At 45.5% G+C, this 18,940-nt stretch overlaps 1 protein-coding gene across 1 annotated transcript; it reads left to right on the top strand.

The window, feature by feature from the left end:
- The first annotated feature begins 2,135 nt into the window (after positions 1–2,135).
- On the top strand, positions 2,136–6,331 carry Cops9 (COP9 signalosome subunit 9). The gene is made up of 3 exons (XM_020174937.2): positions 2,136–2,254; positions 4,052–4,124; positions 6,072–6,331. Exons 1-3 carry the CDS (start codon positions 2,192–2,194, stop codon positions 6,107–6,109), a joined length of 174 nt encoding a protein of 57 aa, XP_020030526.1. The 5' UTR covers positions 2,136–2,191; the 3' UTR covers positions 6,110–6,331.
- Positions 6,332–18,940: the final 12,609 nt, after the last annotated feature.

Here is an 18,940-nt window from a genome sequence, read left to right as displayed (position 1 = left end):
GACCTGGCATCTGAGGCTCTTGCCTGTGTTCAGTCGTTGCTCACTTCTTCCCCACCCTGCACCATCCATTTAGGCTGGTTGGCCCCTGCTCAGGCCACAACCCCTCACATCTTGACACAGTTCCTGTCTCCCTGAAGCCACCCTTCCCCTACCCCTCAAAGCAGCTCAACCTCCAAACCCTCCTACTTCTTGAAGTTGTTAAAGAAAAAAATAATTCAAGACAGTGTTAAAGGAGGGTAAGGACCATGATATACAGTCTTGCAATGTCAGGGAGACTGGACTCAATTTCAAATACAGCACAGGCAGGTGGGGACTGATAGTGAAGAAGCAGGGTGGGGATGATGAATGGAAAATGACAGAGTAACACGGGGGGATAAACCAACCTAACAGGAGTCCCGCTGACGGCAGGCCAGGGTGATCAGACATGATCTGGGCATGTGGAGGAAGAGGAAGCAGATCAGATATGCAGGGTGATCAGACATGATCTGGGCATGTGGAGGAAGAGGAAGCAGATCAGATATGCAGGGTGATCAGACATGATCTGGGCGTGTGGAGGAAGAGGAAGCAGATCAGATATGCAGGGTGATCAGACATGATCTGGGCGTGTGGAGGAAGAGGAAGCAGATCAGATATGCAGGGTGATCAGACATGATCTGGGCGTGTGGAGGAAGAGGAAGCAGATCAGATATGCAGGGTGATCAGACATGATCTGGGCGTGTGGAGGAAGAGGAAGCAGATCAGATATGCAGGGTGATCAGACACCAGTGGCAAAGGAGTCTTGCTGTACTGACTTAGCAGGGTCTTTTGCTAAAAGTGATCTTACAGGAAATGCACAGGTGGTCCCAGGAGAAGGCTCCAGAGCCGGGATACAGTCTGACCAATTAGAAACTTTGTCCCCTATATCCCACTACCTCATGCTTTCCCAGCCTCCATTATTTCTCTCCCCCCTTCACCCACTCCTCTGTTCCTCCTTCTCTTTTTCCCTCTACTTCTCTTCTCTTTTCCTCTCATTCATATTAAAAAAAACCCTGCAAATCGTAACAATATAAAATTTACCATCCTAACCATTTTTTACTGTAAGCTTCAGTGGTGTTAAGTAAACTCACACGTTGTGTCCCTATCACCACATCCACCTCCAGAACGCTTTTCACCTGGTGCAACAGAAAGTGTCCATTGAACACAACTCCTTATGCCCCTCTCCCAGGCCCCCGCACCCACCATTCTACTTTCTGTCTCTGAATTTGACTAGAGAACTCAAAGAAGTGAAATCATAGCATTTATCTTTTTGTGACTGGCTTATTATACTTCGTGTAATGTTTTCAAGGTCCAGCCATGCTCTGACCACGGGCCAGAAACTTCTTTGTGTTTAAGACTGCATTGTATGAGTTGGTCCCATTTTGTGTATCCATTCACTTCCTCCTTTTGGCTCCTACGACTAGTGATGTTATGAACTCAGGAGTGCAAATATCTCTTCCAGATCCCCTTTTCAATTCTTTTGGATATGCCCACACTAGGATTCCTGGGTCATACCCACATTTTACGCCAGTCTAAAACCTTCCGCCCTCCTCCAGGCTGCTGTTCCATTTCATGTCACTCCCACCGGCACTGGCCAGGTTCCAATTTCCCCATCTTCAGGTCAACACTTGTTACTTCCTGCGTTTTGGGGACAGTAGCCATCCTAATGGTGTGAGATGACCTCTCCCTGTGGTTTAGACTTGCATCCCTGGTGGTGTCCAGCACCTTGTCCCTGACACGTCCGATTGTATCCTTCCTTGGAGAAAGGCCACTGGCCTGCTTTTCAATCTGCTGGTGTGACTCTGGGAGTTGAGTTTTAGGTCTTTATGTTCTGGATGGGGCCCTCGTCAGACACGCGATATGCAGGGCTTCTCCCGTCCGGGGCTGCCTTTCCTCCGATGATCACAGGGGCTTGAGGGGTGTCTTGACCCCGTCCGCGCTCCCTGCTTGGCCTGGGGGAAACAAAGCCAGCGACCGTGGACGTGCAGCAGCGCCGGGGACGCGCCCCCGCCGGAAGGCCAGCCTTAGCCCAGGGACCACTGAGTCCTGGTCCTCCCGCGTCTAGAGCGGCCGGGCCGACGCGCGCCGGAAGTGGGTGCAGCGGGCCGGAAGTGGGTGCAGCGGGCCGGAAGTGGGTGCAGCGGGCCGGAAGTGAGCTCAGCGCCGCGGGACCGAAATGAAGCCGGCTGTGGATGAGATGTTTCCTGAGGGCGCCGGGCCCTACGTGGACCTGGACGAGGTGAGGCGGGCGGAGGAAGCAGCGAGGAAGGGGGTGAAGGGGGTGAACGGTTCCCCCGAGGCCCCGGAGACGCCGGGGTCCCGCGCCTGCCGCGTCCCGAGCCGCTTGTGGCCGTCTGGGAACTGGGGCGGTCAGTGCCACCAGGGACCGCGTAGGCGGACAGGTCGCTCACGACCCCCGCGGGACCACGGCGTGTCTCGGTAGGCGAGTGGCAGCAGTGACTGTCGCAGGCTGTGAGCTCGGGTTGGGCGACGGTCCTGAGTGGGCGCTGACCCGAAGCCCGCAGTTCTCATTGGGCCTCCTGGTAGATCTTATCCCGGAGGAGGGAAGACCGAAGCAATGCTCACACACGGCGATGGCGAAGGAGCAGCCCTGCCCGTCACTTCTGTTAGAAGGGACAAGGAGAGGTGTGGCATTTCATGGTGATTATGCAGGGTCTCGTGCCTTGTGGTCACAGACTGATCCTATCTGATATGGGTGTTCTTTGGGATGGTTTATGGTCAGCAGAACCCCACAGCCCAGGGAGTGTCAGCCTAGCTCTTAGATGTCAGAACTTCCTGATCTCCTAATCAAAGCTTAAGGAGTAGAGAGATGGTCAGATGCAGCCTCTGTCCTTAGGGAGGTTAGAATCGCAGAGAGGCTGATTGTACATACTAAGTGCAGCAAAGCTGGAGCTGTCTGTAGAAGTGCCTTCAGGGCTTTGAGTGGCTCAGACAGGCCCAGGAGAGGAGCTTCCCTGGAGCCAAATGCTGAAGGATGTGCTGGTGGTGTTTTGTGGACCAGATGAAGAGAAGGCGTGATGCTCACTGGCTCACTAAGGGAAGGAAATGCTAGGTATTTCAGCATGGTGAAGCTGACTGTTCCTGAGAGAGGGGCCAGACCTTGAAGTGATGCAGAGTGGGTGGCTCTACGCAACCCATTCCTAAGGCACTTGCAGTGAACCCAAGCTTCTCAGCCCAGTTTTAAAGTCCCTGGAGAAGCTGGTGTGGAAGACACTGGAGGTTGCCACTGTAAGGAGAGACAAGCTCTGGTTTGCTGTGCCAGCTGGTCCCATGAGGGTTTGCAGATTGGGTTTGGGGGAGAGAGCAGAGAAGTGGAAATGGGAGAAAGACTTGAAGAGGGTCTAAAATGAGCAGATGGAGGTAGGACAAAATTCAACCCAGGATTTAAGTAGAACATTGTGGTGATGGACTAAGGGTCCTGAGCACAGCCATGAATAGGAAGGAGCACTGGAAGTTTTTGAGAACCAGGGCAGGGTTGAGCAAGCAGTCTTAGGATGTAGGGGCCAGCTGTCCAGGTGCTACCACCAAAGGACTGCACTGACTGACCGTGGTAACTAAACAAGGTGCTGAGTGTGTCAGTTTGCCCAGCTTGGGTTGTGGCCTGGTTTTACCCCCACTGTAGAATTGCAGCAGGGAGAGGTCCTTTGAGGGCAGCATCTCACTCCCGCTTCCCCCTCCCAGAAGAGAGCAGGGAGGGATCCAGAGCAGATAGTGGGCTTGGTGCCACACATGCCTGCGGCCTCTCTGGCAGTGTCGAGGAGGAGTGAGACTCTCCTGGGAGAATGGCACCAGGGCAATGGCGGTTTTCTTTTTAAAAGGCAAGGAAGAATCAAGGAACCTACGACCTTGAGAGACCTTAAAAATAATTTGTTTGAATTTCTCCTTCACACACACTTCTTTGTCTGGAACTGGAATTCTCCAGCTTGAGCACTTTTCTTGTCACTCAGTGTCCTATTCCATTGAGGTGGGGCTGTAATGGACTTACCACCTGCTCTCCTTACCTTTTCTTCCCCAGGCTGGAGGTAGCACCGGGCTCTTGATGGACTTGGCAGCCAATGAAAAGGCAGTGCACGCAGACTTTTTCAATGGTAAGGATGCAAGGATTCAGGGTGCCAAGTTGAACCTGAATGTTTCCTCTGCAAGTTAATGCAATGAGGCAACTTTGTGACATGAATAATTTGAATCAGAGCAATGAAGCCATTCTGTGCCAATTTCACAGTATAGTGCACTGTCTGGAGTAACCACACTGGCTATTAGCACTGGCAGTCAGCTCTGTTTCTCAGGAAAAAATAGCTGCAGTTGGTCCCCATCTCACTCTCAGTGGCTGAAGTTGAGCACATTGTTAGCTTTAGCACTGCTAATGGACACCCAAGACTGACAGGATCACCCGTATCCCCAGATGTGGGCATAGGAGCCCTTCTGGTCTGGTATCTGCTCTATCCTAATGGCCCCTTTTGTTTCCTTTCCTAATTTGTGACCCATACCTGTTTGAACACTTGGATTCTTATGCCCTCACCTGCCTTTGCAAAGTTAACAGCTGTGCTCTGGCTATTCCCCATCTCTGAACAGGATGTAGGATATACTTCCATCGTATTTAAGAACTTTCATGTTAGTTACCAAGAGCATGGGTGAAGTTTTATCAAATATTTCACTATTTAGTGAAAACTGACTGCCTAAAGTCTTCAGACATGTTAGAGGCATATTCCTCTTGTGCTCCTGATTTCTGAAGGCCCTGCTCCTATAGTTGTTGTAGCCCTTACTTAGAGCTCCAACAAGTGGAAGCACAAGATAGGCTTCCTACTTAGGAGAGTGAGTGGTATTTTTCTCCCTTTTCCTCCTTTATTCGCATGGTACCTACTCCTACAAAGAATTCTGCTTCAAGGTAGTGGTACGTGTGACTGACCTATGCCACATTGGTTTCTACCTTACCTCTGAAGTCCCAAGCCCAGACTGGTTTGTCTGGCACATTGTCCAGCAGTTGCTGCCCAAGTAGAGAAACCAGCTGCCAAATGGGACACAGTGTTCTCTGGGGACCTGGCCGCTCCCTGAGGCAGCATTCTGGCTGCCACCATCTGGTGTCAGAACTGGAGGGTGTGAGCTTGGAGCTTTGAGAGCTGAATAGTCTCCTCTGAACTCTGAGGGAAAAAGTGGTACAGAGGTGTTGGCTGCTCTCCAAAGCCTCTTTTGAGAACACAGCTCATTCAGGGTGCTTTGGGAGTCTCCTCGGGAACAGTTTGTGTCATCCCAAGCATTGGCACCTTGGCTTACATGTGTGGTGATCTTCAAGGTCCCATTCGTCCTTTGCCAGCCCATTGTACTAGCAATCTCTCTGGTGGCCCAAGATGCATGGGGCCAGCACCCTTTCCCACAAAGGCTGGTGTGGGAGGCCTCTTCCCCTTCCTCTCACTGCCATGGAGTTGCACTTCTGCCCTTTTCAGTGTGCACAGGCCTGGGGTTAGTTCTTTCTCTTCTCATTCGGAGAGTGATAACTCACCCATGGTCTGCAACTTGGGAGGAGTGTAAAAGTAAACAGAAGGATGACGTGCTATGGCTGTGGCCACCCAACTTAGCACCTCATAGGTTTGCTGTGCCTTGGAAGGAGCTAGGCTAAGCCCAAGTTCAAGTTCAGCTTATCCAGGCTCCTTGGGAAGCTCATCCTCCTACTGCCTTCTCTAGCCCCCGGCACTTCCACTTGCAGTGCGCAGGCCTAGGTGCCAATGTGTCCCCATGCTTGCACACCTGAGTGGTCATTGTCCCCATGTCCACAACAATCCTTTGTGCTTTCTCTTAGGATTGCCGTGTGAATAAAAGCAAGAATAGAAAAACATTGTAGACGGTGCTGTGCCCGTGAGCTACAGCTGACCTCTGTGAACCCTGGTTGCATGAAGCTGAGGGTCTGTCTTGGGGAGAGTCCTTCACCTAGTTCACTGGTGATTGTCTTCTGTGCCCCTTGCCCTTCCACATGACTCATTTTGAAGTGGCTTCCTCTGCGGCTTGCTTTGTGTGCCTGTTAATGTGCAATTTTGTTTACACAGATTTTGAAGATCTCTTTGATGATGATGATGTCCAGTGAGACTGTCCAGCTGTACCATGGCCACGCCTTTGTGACACAGGATGTGCTGAACTGCTCAGGAGGGTCAGATGATTTTAGAGACTTTGTGGCAATCATTAGAAATTAGGACCTGGTTAGCTGAGAGCAGAGGATTGTCTGAATCACCTGAATGTGCTGGTCGGTCACCTCTGATAGGACCAGCCTGTGTCCTTGTTTCAATTAAAAAAAAGAGCAGCACCAACACATGCAGGGTAATTCTGATTCTTGCACTTCTGGGTGAATGTTGCAATCCCTGAAAGTCTGTGTGTGCATGCATGTGCACATGCGTCAGCATGCTGAGAACCACATCCATCAGCATAGTAAACACATACCGTGTTGATAAGCAGTTCAGGGTGACTGGTGGTAAGTTGTGTGTGGGTTAGCAGACAGCGCAAGTCATGCACAGGCACCTGTCACAGCCCGATGGTCTGGTCCCTTCCCCTATGTGGGCAAAGTTTCACTGCCCCCCATTGTGGGCCTCGAGTTTTTTGCCAGCCTCCTTATCAGAGCAGCTGCTGTCACAGACCCAAGGCCTAAAGACTAAGATGAATGGATGGTGACTTTGAAAGAGATGCCTTCTCCATGAGAAATGTGCGTGTTGGCCATCTCAAAGGACAAAAATAGCATCTGTAGGAAAAAAAATTATTTTTTAAAATTTCTTACTAGCCCAGTCAGCAATTGATAATGCCTATGAAAAATTAGGATTACTATTTCATATCAAGGTGAAGACTGTTCCTTAGAGTATGAGCTGCCCATGCCTTGGTCCTTATTGGTAAACAAGGGATTTTGGTCTCTGGGATGCCTTCAAATCTTCAATCTTATGCAGGAAGGAATGGTCCAAGATTAAGAAAAGAAAGCCATTGTGCAGTAACTCAGCCTGGTGAGGGTCTGGCATGTCTCCAGACAGAAGCTACAAACGTGAGTGCTGTCTGTTGTCCTTAGAATTTCAGACTAGTCCTGTCCTAAGATGCCTCAGGAATAGAGATGTGCACAGCCGTGTGGATGTGTGCATGTGTCTGCCTCCTGCACATTTGCGCCCACGCATGCTCTATGATGCCTCCCTTTGCCTTCATAGAGGCCTTGCAGTTCCTTCAGTACCATGAGGCCAGAACACAATTTCCACCTTTTTGTTTCCTCACCTTTGGATTTTAAGGAAGGGATGCCACCAGGTGAAAATAACTTTAGCTGGATGTCCTGTCTGGTTACTCATGCTTTCTCTCCAGTCTCCCACCTTCAGGGGAACATGTCAGGTCCCATGCCCACCAGTCAACAGCAACCATGCTTGGGCTGTGCAAGTTGGCCACTCCCATCTATCCTCTGGGTGGAAGAGCCTTTTCCCACAGGGCAGCAGATGACTTTACACAGTGACAGTGATGGTTTTATTTGGAGAATATTTTCTGCTAACATTAAGTGTTTTAGAGGGTTCTTGTTAAGCTCCTGATGCTTAGATGTGAGCATATAATGAAACAGTCCTTTCTAAGTGGTGTGATGCCAGCCACGTGGGTGGTATGGAGTTTCCCTTTGAAGTCTTTGAGTTTTGGGGGGTGGTGTATATGGAGAATAAAAATGGTTTTGTTGGTTAAATCTTTGTTGTCAAGGATTTGTGAAGGAAGTGCTTCCTTTCCCTGCCCTCAGGCTCCTGCTCTTTCCTGGGTCTGGTGAAAATGCCCGGCTTCTCCCCTGCTGTATTGCACCGGGCTTTGTACCGTCATTTGCGCAAAAAGACATTTGTGCTTTTACCAGGGCTCAGGAAGCCTCTAGGGAGTGGAGATGAGCCTCCGAATTCCTGGGCAGAGAGGCTGAACCAGTGTACTTCTAAAACAAGCATGTTTTTAGAAAAGGAACATTATTGATGTTAGAACTTACATTGCTGTGCTTACTGCTTAGAGCCAAGATGAGAAAGTACTGAGAAAGCATGCTCTAGTAAAAAGCCTCTTTGTCCCTCAAGAGGCCAAAGCTGGGCATTCAGGAGCTAGGCTGTCCTGTGACTGCCAAGATCTGGCTGGCCTCAAGATTCAGGCCTCAGTTGGGTGCAAAGGCTACTGAGCCCTCTGTGTGCTTCTGCCACACTCTTCTCCAGGCACCAGTTCAGCACCACAAGACAGGGCTAGCCATGTGCCTTCCCCAGCACCCACTTCGGGGTCAACACTGGATTGTCAGAGCCACATTGCAAGTTTTGTGTGAACAATGGTTTGTCTTGATGAGCCATAAAATGCTACTCAGTTGTGGCTTTTGTGGCTTTGATAGTTGCTGGGTAGTTTTTGAGGTGTGCTAGTGCTCTACAGACAAAGAAACAGCAGCAGGAAAGTCCAGGAAGTGGCACTGATCATGCAGAACACCAAGCAGATGGGTCTGGCCCATAGTAGATACTCAGCAAACGTCTATTAAATGCAAATAAAAGGCAGTGTGTCTTATGTACAAGGGTCTTTGAAAATATCTGTCTTGTCCCTTGCACATATCTGACGTACAGAGACTTTCTCTAGAGAGGGGAGAAAGCCAACCCAGACAAGTGTCAGGCATCAACCCAGTGCTATTCCCTGCAGTGACTAGGTTCCAGAGCACGTCACTACGGCACCAGCAATCTGCACAGGCTGGCTAGGACCTGCTAAGGGCCAGGGTTCATGAATCGCACAGTTGTGGGCACAAGGAATGGCAGGGATGTGGTACTCAGAAGTCTTGAGTTTCCGTTCATTCTCCTTGAGCCACACCAGACTGGAGAGTTCTGCCTGAGAGACCTTGACTCAAAGACACAAAGGGTGAGACCTTGCGAGGTCAGACCTTACCTGAGCAGAATAGGCCCAGACAAACATGACTGCCCCCAAAATGCCTCAACCACCTGAACCTGCAGGTAGTCTGGGCAGAAATAGCAGAGGAGCTGGGGCACCTTTGTTCAGGTCTGGGGTTTCTGCCAGCACTTTCTAGAGAATTCCCTGGCTTTGTTACCACATTTAGATCAGGTGGTACTGACCCACACCCCTCCCTACTACTCACCTCTACACTGTCCTCATTAGATCAGGTGGGTGCTGGCTCAGCCCTCTCTGCTCTTAATCCACACTTTCTTCATTGGATCAGATGGTGCTGGCCCACAGCCCTCCCTGATGTCCCAGCTCAGCCCTGGTTGACCAGAGTTTAATGACCTGTGAGTGTGGGGGTGAGGAGCAAGGAGGGTGGTGTTGTCATCCCCACTTCACAAGCTTAGGCACCGGTGGATATCAGATCACAGGAGCAACGGGGCTTTGACTCAGGCATCAAGTTCCAGGGGCACGCACACACTCCTGGCCAGGCAGTGCATCATGAATGTGCTCAGCTTTCTTGCACCCTTTTGGGTGGCATGGCAGGCTGCCCCAGCATCAGGGCCCTGTTTGCACTTTCCAGTTCCAAGGCCCTATTGTCTGGGTGTTTGTGTCCCAGAGGTGGAGTCCTTGGGGGGTCAGAAGAGCAGAGCCCTCACAAATGGAAGTAGGGCCTTTATTAGAGACCCCAGAGAGCTCCCTAGCCCTTCCCTGCCCCTCACCTCCACACTCTTCTTTGGATCAGGTGGGTCCTGGCCCACATCCCTCTCTTCTTCTCACCTCATGAAGGGGAGTCAGTGAGTTAACATGACTAAGACTCAGCAGTCACACAGCACTTGGTAATCACAGTGCTGTGTGAGTGTTAGCTATCAGTGTGATTACGGATCACAAGAACTATGTCCTTACACTTGGTGTTCCTGTTATATTCTTGAACCTTGGAGAAATTCCTGTTTTCTCACTGGACACTGTTTGCCATAGGTCACATAGAATTATGGAGGAAACTGATGCCAGGCCCCATCCTGGTGTCAAGAGCCATGTTCTCTCTGCTCAGAGGAGAGCAAGGAGACAAAATCAGGAGACGAGGTGGGTTGGAAAGGGCTAGGGAAACAGGTCACAGGCATAGCTGAAGTGCTGATATTCACCAGATGGAGGGGACTTGACAAAGTGATATGAACATAGCTATATACATTGTGAAATAACAGCACAGAATAGTAGAATTTACTTAAGAACCAGTCCAAATGCCAGGAAAAGTTTGAAGGTGCTCAAAATCACAAGCTATTGGTAAAGTATCAGGCCTACATGATGTCACTGAGGGCAGATATCTTGTAGGTCCTCAAGGGGGTCCTGAGCAGCACTGGGGCTGGGTAGAGGTGCCCAGACAACTTTTCCTCCCAGACCCAGGGCCCACACCAAGCCGAGATCTTACTCCATTTTCTTTCTCAGTGCCAAAATACATTGTGTCTATGTTTTGAAGGTGGCACAGGTAACTCACTAAAAGCTATTGAAAAATAGGTGGAAGGATGGGGAAAGAACAAGAGAGGGTTTAATCTGATCAGTAGACAGTATGTGCATGTGTAACACTGGTGTAATCCCTTTGTACCACTACTATACACTAATAAAATAATGCATCAAAAAGTCAGTGGTGGGCCTAGATTGGGGATTCCTGTAAGGTAGAAACCTGAGATGCTTGTTCCAGTCAGCAGTCCTTAGGTGGTGGTTTTGTTTTGTTTAGGTTTTGCTTTTGTTTATTTTAACTTCAAATTTTATTCTGCTGAGACTTAATTTATACTGTTGGTTGGAAGGCTCACCTCTGTGTTCCTAGCCATGCCTGATGCAGATAAGTAAATGTTGAAAGAATCTATTAGAACTCTTGCTGAGGCAGGAAAACCACCAGACCTGCTATGAAAATAACATTTGGAATGGTTATATTTTCATTTGCTTAGCATATTACTGATGATCAGAATCCCAAAAGATGTCATTACTGAAAGCCAGTGTTGAGGCAGTGTTTATCCACTATCACAGAGTCCTCAGAATGTTCAAGAGCACAGTGAGCTCCAGTGAGCAAACTGGAGCTCCCGGGTGAGGTGGCTGCCCAGCCTGGCCTCAGGAGGGGTGACAGAGCGGGCTGTGCCCGCAGGAGTGCAGTGTCCTGTTCCTGCACAGAAGTGCAGGGTCCTCTTGCGGTTCTGCCCTCTGAGCCATATGACCCGGGGCAAGTCTACCTTCTCTGCCTGTTTTCCTACCTGCACTAAGGATGATTATTGTAACATTTACCTCAAGAAATAGTTACAAATTTTTGCTTAGCATGATACTATTGAATAAGTGGCCAAACACAACTGTGAAGAAATACTTAGAGTATACAGATCTGACAAAGGACTCATTTTATCAAAAACTATAAATCAAGAAAGGCATGCAAAGCCTAATGAATAAGGGGGCAAAGATATCTTATTTATAACTCATTTTTATCTACACCTAGATGAATACAAATGGCCAACGAGCTGCTTTAAAAGATGCCCAGCTTCATCAGCCACCAGAGAAATGCAAATTAAATCCACAATGAGATCTTCACATTTACTTCAACAAGTAAAGTCTAAAAAAGATGGGACCAAATGTCACCAAGAATGTGGAGCCACTCCTGGAACTTCCAAAGCTGATGGGAGTTTCAAATGGTTCAACCACATTCAGAAAAGTTTTGCAGTTTCTTAAATTAAACCTGCACATAGCCTATGGACCACTTCTTCCCAATTTCCACTTAAGGTATTTTCTTAAGAGAAATGAATACATATGTGCGCCCACACACAAAAAGACTTACCAGCCTTATTCATAAAAGCTGCAAACTGCACACTGGAATAGAATGCAGAGTCCAGAATAAATCCAACCTACTGGGTCAGATGACTTTTGACAAAGGTGCTAAGGAAATTCAGAAGGGAGAGTCTTTAACAAATGTGGTTCTGGAACTAAATATGTTCATGGAAAGAAATTATCCCCAGTCCTTTCCTCACATCGTACACAAAAATTAATTTGAAGCAGATGGTTGATGTAAAACTACACAACTTTTAGGAACAAATCTTCATAGCTTTGGTAGAAGTTGGCAAAAACATAAAACAATAGATGAAAAATTAGAGTCCAAAATTTAAAACTGCTCTTCAAAAGACACTGTTGTCAGGCCAGATTTGGTATGAGTATTAATGAGCTGCAGTACAGAATAGTTATAAACGAACCAATAGCCTAAGGTGAGCACAGACCTTTGTAAGGAATAGCTGAGTCTCGGCCAATCACAGGCTGCCAACTGATGGGCTGTGTTCACATAAGGAAAGTACAGGCTGTCACTGCACCTCAGTTTTGCTTTCTGGCCATAAATGCTGCATTTTCTGTGCCTGAGCATATTGCTGGTGGGAGTTGCTGAACTGTTCTGGTCTTGAGGGCTGCCCTGTGTGCAAATTGGCCTTTGCCCAACTAAACTCTGTTAATTTCAGCTTGTCTAAAGTTTTCTTTTAACACTATTAAAAAAATGGGAAGGCACACCAGGATTTCATTCTGTGTTGCTAAATGTCATCTTGGCACTTTACTCACAGAGTGTCAGCAAAAGAACTGACTGATGCCAACACCTTTTCAGTTTTTGATTTGCTGGAAAATTTTTACAACCATACAGTATTAAACAAAATCCCATTGAAAAAAAAACCAAAAAAAAAAAAAAAACAAGAAAATGGGAATGCAGGCCACAGACTGGTAGAGGATGTTGTCAATACACAAAGCTGAGAAAAAATCTTACAAAGACTCAACAAGAAGATAACCCCCACCTTGGCCAAACATCAAGTAGACACTGCACTAAGAAGGTATGTGAGACTTATTACATATTCACTAGGCTGGCAAAATTTAAGTCTGACAGTTCTAAATGTTGGGAGTATGAAAGCCATTGGAGCCCATACCTAACTGGTGAGGACATACATCTGTGTAACCGCTTTGCAAAAGTATTTACCAGGTTTTTATAAAAGTCAAACATAGGTTTCCAATATGACCTAGAAGTTTTAAGTATTTTTTGAAGAGAAATGGAAACATATGTCACGAAATATTTATATGTACTAATCATAGCAGTTTTATTAGTAATATCCAAAAAACCAAAAGGAATTCAAATGTCCATCAGCAGATAAATATCTAAATGATGATACAGCCATAAAATGGTGGAGCAACAGAACAATAAAAGGGGAGGTTACTGATACACATGTCAACATGGGTGAATCTCAAAGACATTATCTCAGCAAAATATGTCAGCAAAGAAGATGCAGAAGTCAAAGAATGGAGTCAAAGCACATTATTCTTGAGACTTAAAATCTAGCGGAATTCACCAACCTGAGCTTCAGAGTTTTCTGAAGCCTGTCACTGTCTTCATTCCATTTCTTCCCTTTTAGAATGGGGATGTCTATCCTAATATTTGTCTAACCATTGTGTTTTGGAAGCAGATAACTTGTTAGGTTTACAAGCTCACAACTGGAGAGAAATTTTGCCTCAGGATGACGCATACTTTAAATCTGACCCATGCCTGATTTAGGGGATAATTGAGATGAAATTTGGACTTAAGTCAATGTTGGCATGGGTTAAGACTTTGGGGGATGCTGGGATGAGCTTGGTGTATTGTGCCTACGTATGTGTTGCAGTCCTCACTCACCAGCACCTCAGAATGTCACTTAATCTGGGCCTCAAAGAGGACATTAAAGTAAAATGAGGTCATATGAGCAGGCCTTAATCCAATATGGTCAATGTCCTTATAAAAAGAGATAAGGACACCAACACACCCACCCATGGGTAACCAAGGAAAGAGGCCTCAAAAGAAACCAGCCCTGCTGACACCTTGATCTTAGACTTCCAGCCTCCAGAACGGTGAGACATAAATTTCTGTTGTTTGAGGTGCTCAGTCTGTGCACCTATTTTGTATGGCAATCAACTCCAGTAGACTAACATAGGTCATTGACAGTTTGGGGCTCTTCCACATGTGGCTGCTATGAATATTCCAGCACAGGGGTTACTCAGATGGATGCCTTTGTTAATCTCACCTAAATGTCTGCGAATGGATTGACTGTGTGATAAGGCAAGTGCAGGTCTAACTTTTTAACAGACTCCCAAACTGCTTCCAGAGAAGGCCTATCATTTACATCCTCACCTCCAGTCTGTGGGAGCTTCGGTTCTCTCCGGGATCGTATCCTTATGTGTTAGCCATTCTGATGAGCATGTTAGGGTGTCTTCTTATGGTTTCCGTTTGTGTTTCCTAGTTCCTAATAATGCTGAGCACTTGTCACACGATTATTTGCCATCTGTATACCTTTCTCAATAAAGTAAATGTCCACCAAAGGTTTGGCCACTTGTGTTTATTTCCTGTTTAAAATTACATGTGTCTGTATAAAATTTGATACAAGTTCTTAGATAATTTACAAGTATTTTCTTCCAGTCAGTGACTACTGTGGTAGTTCCACTGTGGCCTTCAAAGACCCCTTCCTGTGAATTCCCCTTACTGGTATTCACACTTGTTTAATTCCCTCCTTTTTAGGGTGGGCTGAGCCTAATTGTTTTCTGCTAATAAGCATAAGCAGACAGAAGTGATGGTATGCCTCAAGATCAGGTTGGTTATGGGAAGAGTGTGGATTCTGATTTGAATGATCTCACCTGTAAGTAAGGAAGTCCCAGCCCGAGTGCTTCCCAACTCCCCGCCTCCATCAGGTTTTGAACAAGAATGTCTATAGAAATTGGCCTTTGCCTGTCCAACAGGTGTTGGTGTGGGGATCAGATAATTTCTATAGTTTCATAAGGCTACACATCAAGAAAAACCATACTTAATAAGCTGTAATTAAGGAACTACACCTGAAAAGCCTCATCTGTACCTGGACCTAATATGTATGATGAGATTGTAGACTTTAAGCTGATGTAGTAATGGGATGCCATTTTAGGGAACCCTGAGTTGGGGCAAGTGTGTTTTTCATATGAGAGAGAAATTAATAAAAAATAAGACCCATTTCTATTTGAGGACTCCCCCCACTACCACCATTCTGGGGCAAGTTAACTGCAATGTCATGGGTCAGTCCTTAAGTGCTGCATGAGCGAGCTTAGAAGTGGGTTACACAAGTGGATTTGTAAGTGGATTCTTCCACAGTTGAGCTGTGAGCTGGATTCAGCCCAGGCTGATGCTTCATTTGCTGCCTCAGGAGTACTTTGAGCCAGAACAGACCCATTAAGCTGCTCCCACATTCCTGATACAGAAACTGTGAGGTTGAAATGTATTCTTTTTAGCTTTTAAGTCTTGGGGATCATTTGTTAGTATAGCTATTAGTTATCTAATAGAACCATATGTTATCTGCTGAGCATGTTAAGGCAGCTTACTTCCCTTTGGCTTCCCATGTGAATTTTAGAGTTCGTCAATAGGTACAAAAATGCCTGCTAGATTTTTCACTGGGACTGCACTGAGATAATTGATAGCAATATAGAATATTCCAGTTCATAAAAACACTATCTCTATTTATGCCTTCTTTAATTTTTCATTGGTGTTTTATATTTTTCATTAACATTTTATATATTTTCTTAAATTTATACTGAAGATTTCATTTAATTTGTTCTATTATAAATGAAAAATTTAAATTAAATTCTAAAAATTTAAATTGCTTATTGCTGGTATACAGAAATATAGTAGATTTTTGCATGCTAGTTTTATACCCTAAGTCTCTGCTAAGTTGGTTTATTTCTGTAGGGGCTTCGCTTTTTTCTTTTTGGGTGGATTCTTAAAGATTTACCAAGAAAAAAAATCATGAAGTCTCCATCTCAAACATGATCTGCTAAGGCTTAACATGTCCCAGTGACACAGCAATTCCAGTTTACTTGACATTTTTGCAGCAGGCATAACTCCTAACAGTTTGCATTATCATGACCCAAAATGTCCATCAAGAGTGAATGGAACATACAATTTGTGCCATGGCTAAGCAATGGTGGCAAAACCAAATGACTTTTATCAAAGAGTGAATGATCTTTATAACATTAAAATCTCTCATCCATGGAGAGGTTATGTTTCTCCACTTACTCAGTTCTCCTTTTACGTCTTCCAATAACATTTACATTTATACTTCTAAATATTTTACACAATTATATTTATTCATAGATATTAAAGAGTTTACATTATAGCTTACTACCTTTTAAAATTCTATAGTGTATTATAAAATAGCACAAGAATAGACAATAGAACAAATACAGATCCAAGAAGTATATGTGGACACTTGGTTTATGACAAAGTGCACTACATAACACAGGGAAAAAAAGCTATTCAAAAACTGGTCAGTGGGAAGATGATCTGGAAAAACTTAGTCCCAGAGTGTGAGAACTGGCTCAAAGTGCCACAAGACTGAAGAGAGAGCAGAGAGATGAGAGAGCACAATTCCCCGAAGCATGGTCCTGGGCAGCAGCAAGAACTGCGGTCCCCACCATTTGGGTGAGGAGGGGGCTTATATAATGACCAGAACAAAAGTGACTCCATCCAAGTCAGGGTGTACCCGGTTTATCTCAAGCTAATATCAAGAACACAAGGTAAATCCCTGAGTGCCATGTTCCAAGTCCTAAAGCTTCATTGCCACCCTGATGGTTTTATGTATTTATGGCATCCTGGAGAACTGTAGGGAAATAGCCCAGGGTTACTCAGGGCAGCCATGGAGAGGTGATTGTAACTCAAGAAGTTGCTGTAAGGTCAAGCTGGAACCCTACAGATAAACGTGGAAACCGTAAGATGACATCACAAAACACATGGAAATGAATTCTATGTGTATTATAGATACACATAAGAAAAGACTAAGCAAAGCAAAACTCATTGTAAGATAGAAAGCATATCTTTTGTGATCTAGTATAGTCAAATACTCTTAAAATGTCACAGTATGAAGTAACCACGAAGGAAATGCCTAAACTTAGTAAGTTTAAAGAGTTATGCTGAATCACGTTTAAAAAAATCAATATGAATGTGAATGAAATCCACAAAGTGGGGGAAATACTCACAAATCATATAACCAACAAAGAATTTCTACAATCAGTATGAAAATGAAAAGCAAAACTGTAGAAAAAATGGGCAAACCATGCCCCCAAAGAACATCCAAATGGCTACTTCATATGTGAAAAGATAGCTGAGCTCATTAGTCTTTAGAGAAAGGACAATGAGAAGAGCAGCTACCCACCAACATGTCTAAAATTTATCACAACATGATACATCGTTCACAGTGGTGCATGACAACAGGAACTCTAACTCACTATTTGTGGGAGTAAAAAGTTGGTATCACATCTTAGGAAGACTATTTGGATTTATCCAAAAGATGCGAAATTCTACAAAGAATGTCTGGCAAGTATTCACTTTATTCACAGCAAAAAATGTGTAATAGAATGCAGGATTATTTTAGAGGCCAATGACTAGAAACAACCCAAACATCCATGCAGGATAGATAAATAAATTTATGGTATCAACCCCATATGCAGATTGTCTCCAACTTAGGATGGCTCAACTTACAATTGTTCAACTTTACAGTGGTATAAAGGTGTATCCTGTAACCATTATGCCTTCTGCATTCAGCACCATATGGGAAAATGTGAGTTATTTAACACTTTGTCATAAAATAGACTTCATGTTAGATGATCTTGCACACTGTAAGCCTATGTAAGGTTTTTGTGCATGCTTAAGGTAGGTGAGGCTAAGCTAGGATGTTAAATGTATTTTTTGACTTACAGTATTTTCAATGTATGATGGGTTTACTGGGACACAACCCCATTGTAATCTGTAATAGAATCAATGGAATGGAATCCTACATAGCAGTGAAAATCCAAGAACTGCTGCAATAGACAATCATATAGATTAATCTTGAAAAGGTACTGTTGAGCAAAAACTCAGTCACAGAAGAAGGCAAACTGTATATTTCTGCTCTTGGCTAGCACTGTGAAAAGGAAGTCTGCAAAATGAGTCTTTGTGCCGGAGTCAGGGCAGGTTAACCTGGGGGCTGAAGACAGAGGGTGGGATGAGGACATGGTGGGATTTTGGCAGATACTTCTCTTGACTTGGGTACATTGAAATTCCTAAGTGGTGGATATTGTTTGAGTATTTTTCTTAGATACATAAAAATGTATACATATATATGAACACAACACACTATATACAATATACAGATAAGTTTACAAATAAGTGAAGGTTTATACTTCCTCGAGTTCTATTCCTGAGTCTGGGAGGGTAGGTGCTATTGTGAGGCATCCTCTCTCAGGACTGTGTTGTCCACACTTACCCATAGGGTGATGGTGCAGGAGCCTGAGGGATCTCCAGCCCAGTGGACCCACGCCCTTTGCCCTCGGATCTCTGGCTGAAGGTAAGAGGACCTTAACAGAGATACTATTTGTCAGGTCTGAGCCCTCACATCCAGACCTATTCCTTCAGAGACAAGACCCATTCTGAGGGAATGGCCATTGATTTAAATCATTGCTTTGAAAGATTTCTTTGGTAATAGTGTGGAAGATGGGTGAAAAGAGACAGAAGTGGAGGCTGGAGGCCCTTTCAGTCAACAACCATGAGAGGCCAACAGAACATGACAAGGCTCTGCATCTGGGGTTGGAGGATTAATTGGATGTAGACATTCTTTTTCTGAAAAGTTTGATCAATATGTACAAATACCTACTTTCTCCTACTAAACCCATGGAATGGCCCAGAGAAACATAGTACGTAAGGTGCAGAGGACCTGCCTGTGTGGCTCTGGGAAGACTGCAGCTCTCAGTGGGTCTTCATGGGAGTGAGAACATTACTCTCTACTCAACCTTTAGAGTCTGGAGGCAGAACGTGATTCGTTCATCTTTTCGTCTAACACTTGGAATCACCTTGTCCTTGAAATGCCTTAGATGAGGATTGAATGCGTGGACAAATGAATTCCTTAACAAATCCACTTCCACTCTGAAGTAGGGAAGGGTGGGGACTCCTCACTGCCCAACGACTCCCATATAGTGCTTCCCTTGAGCCCCAGGACACCATCCC

Source organism: Castor canadensis, chromosome 4, assembly GCF_047511655.1.
Source record: "Castor canadensis chromosome 4, mCasCan1.hap1v2, whole genome shotgun sequence".
In the NCBI taxonomy this organism is placed as follows: Eukaryota; Metazoa; Chordata; class Mammalia; order Rodentia; family Castoridae; genus Castor; species Castor canadensis.
The sequence above is the reverse complement of the archived record's forward strand: the minus strand, read 5'-3'. Positions and strand labels throughout refer to the sequence as shown.

What these genes read in the sequence shown, in the direction of transcription:
- Cops9 (XM_020174937.2), top strand. Translation starts at nt 2,192, where the DNA reads ATGAAGCCGGCTGTGGATGAGATGTTTCCTGAGGGCGCCGGGCCCTAC. An exon ending in CCTACGTGGACCTGGACGAG is followed by an intron (nt 2,255 to 4,051) that starts GTGAGGCGGGCG and finishes TTTCTTCCCCAG; the next exon opens with GCTGGAGGTAGCACCGGGCT. An exon ending in GCACGCAGACTTTTTCAATG is followed by an intron (nt 4,125 to 6,071) that starts GTAAGGATGCAA and finishes TTGTTTACACAG; the next exon opens with ATTTTGAAGATCTCTTTGAT.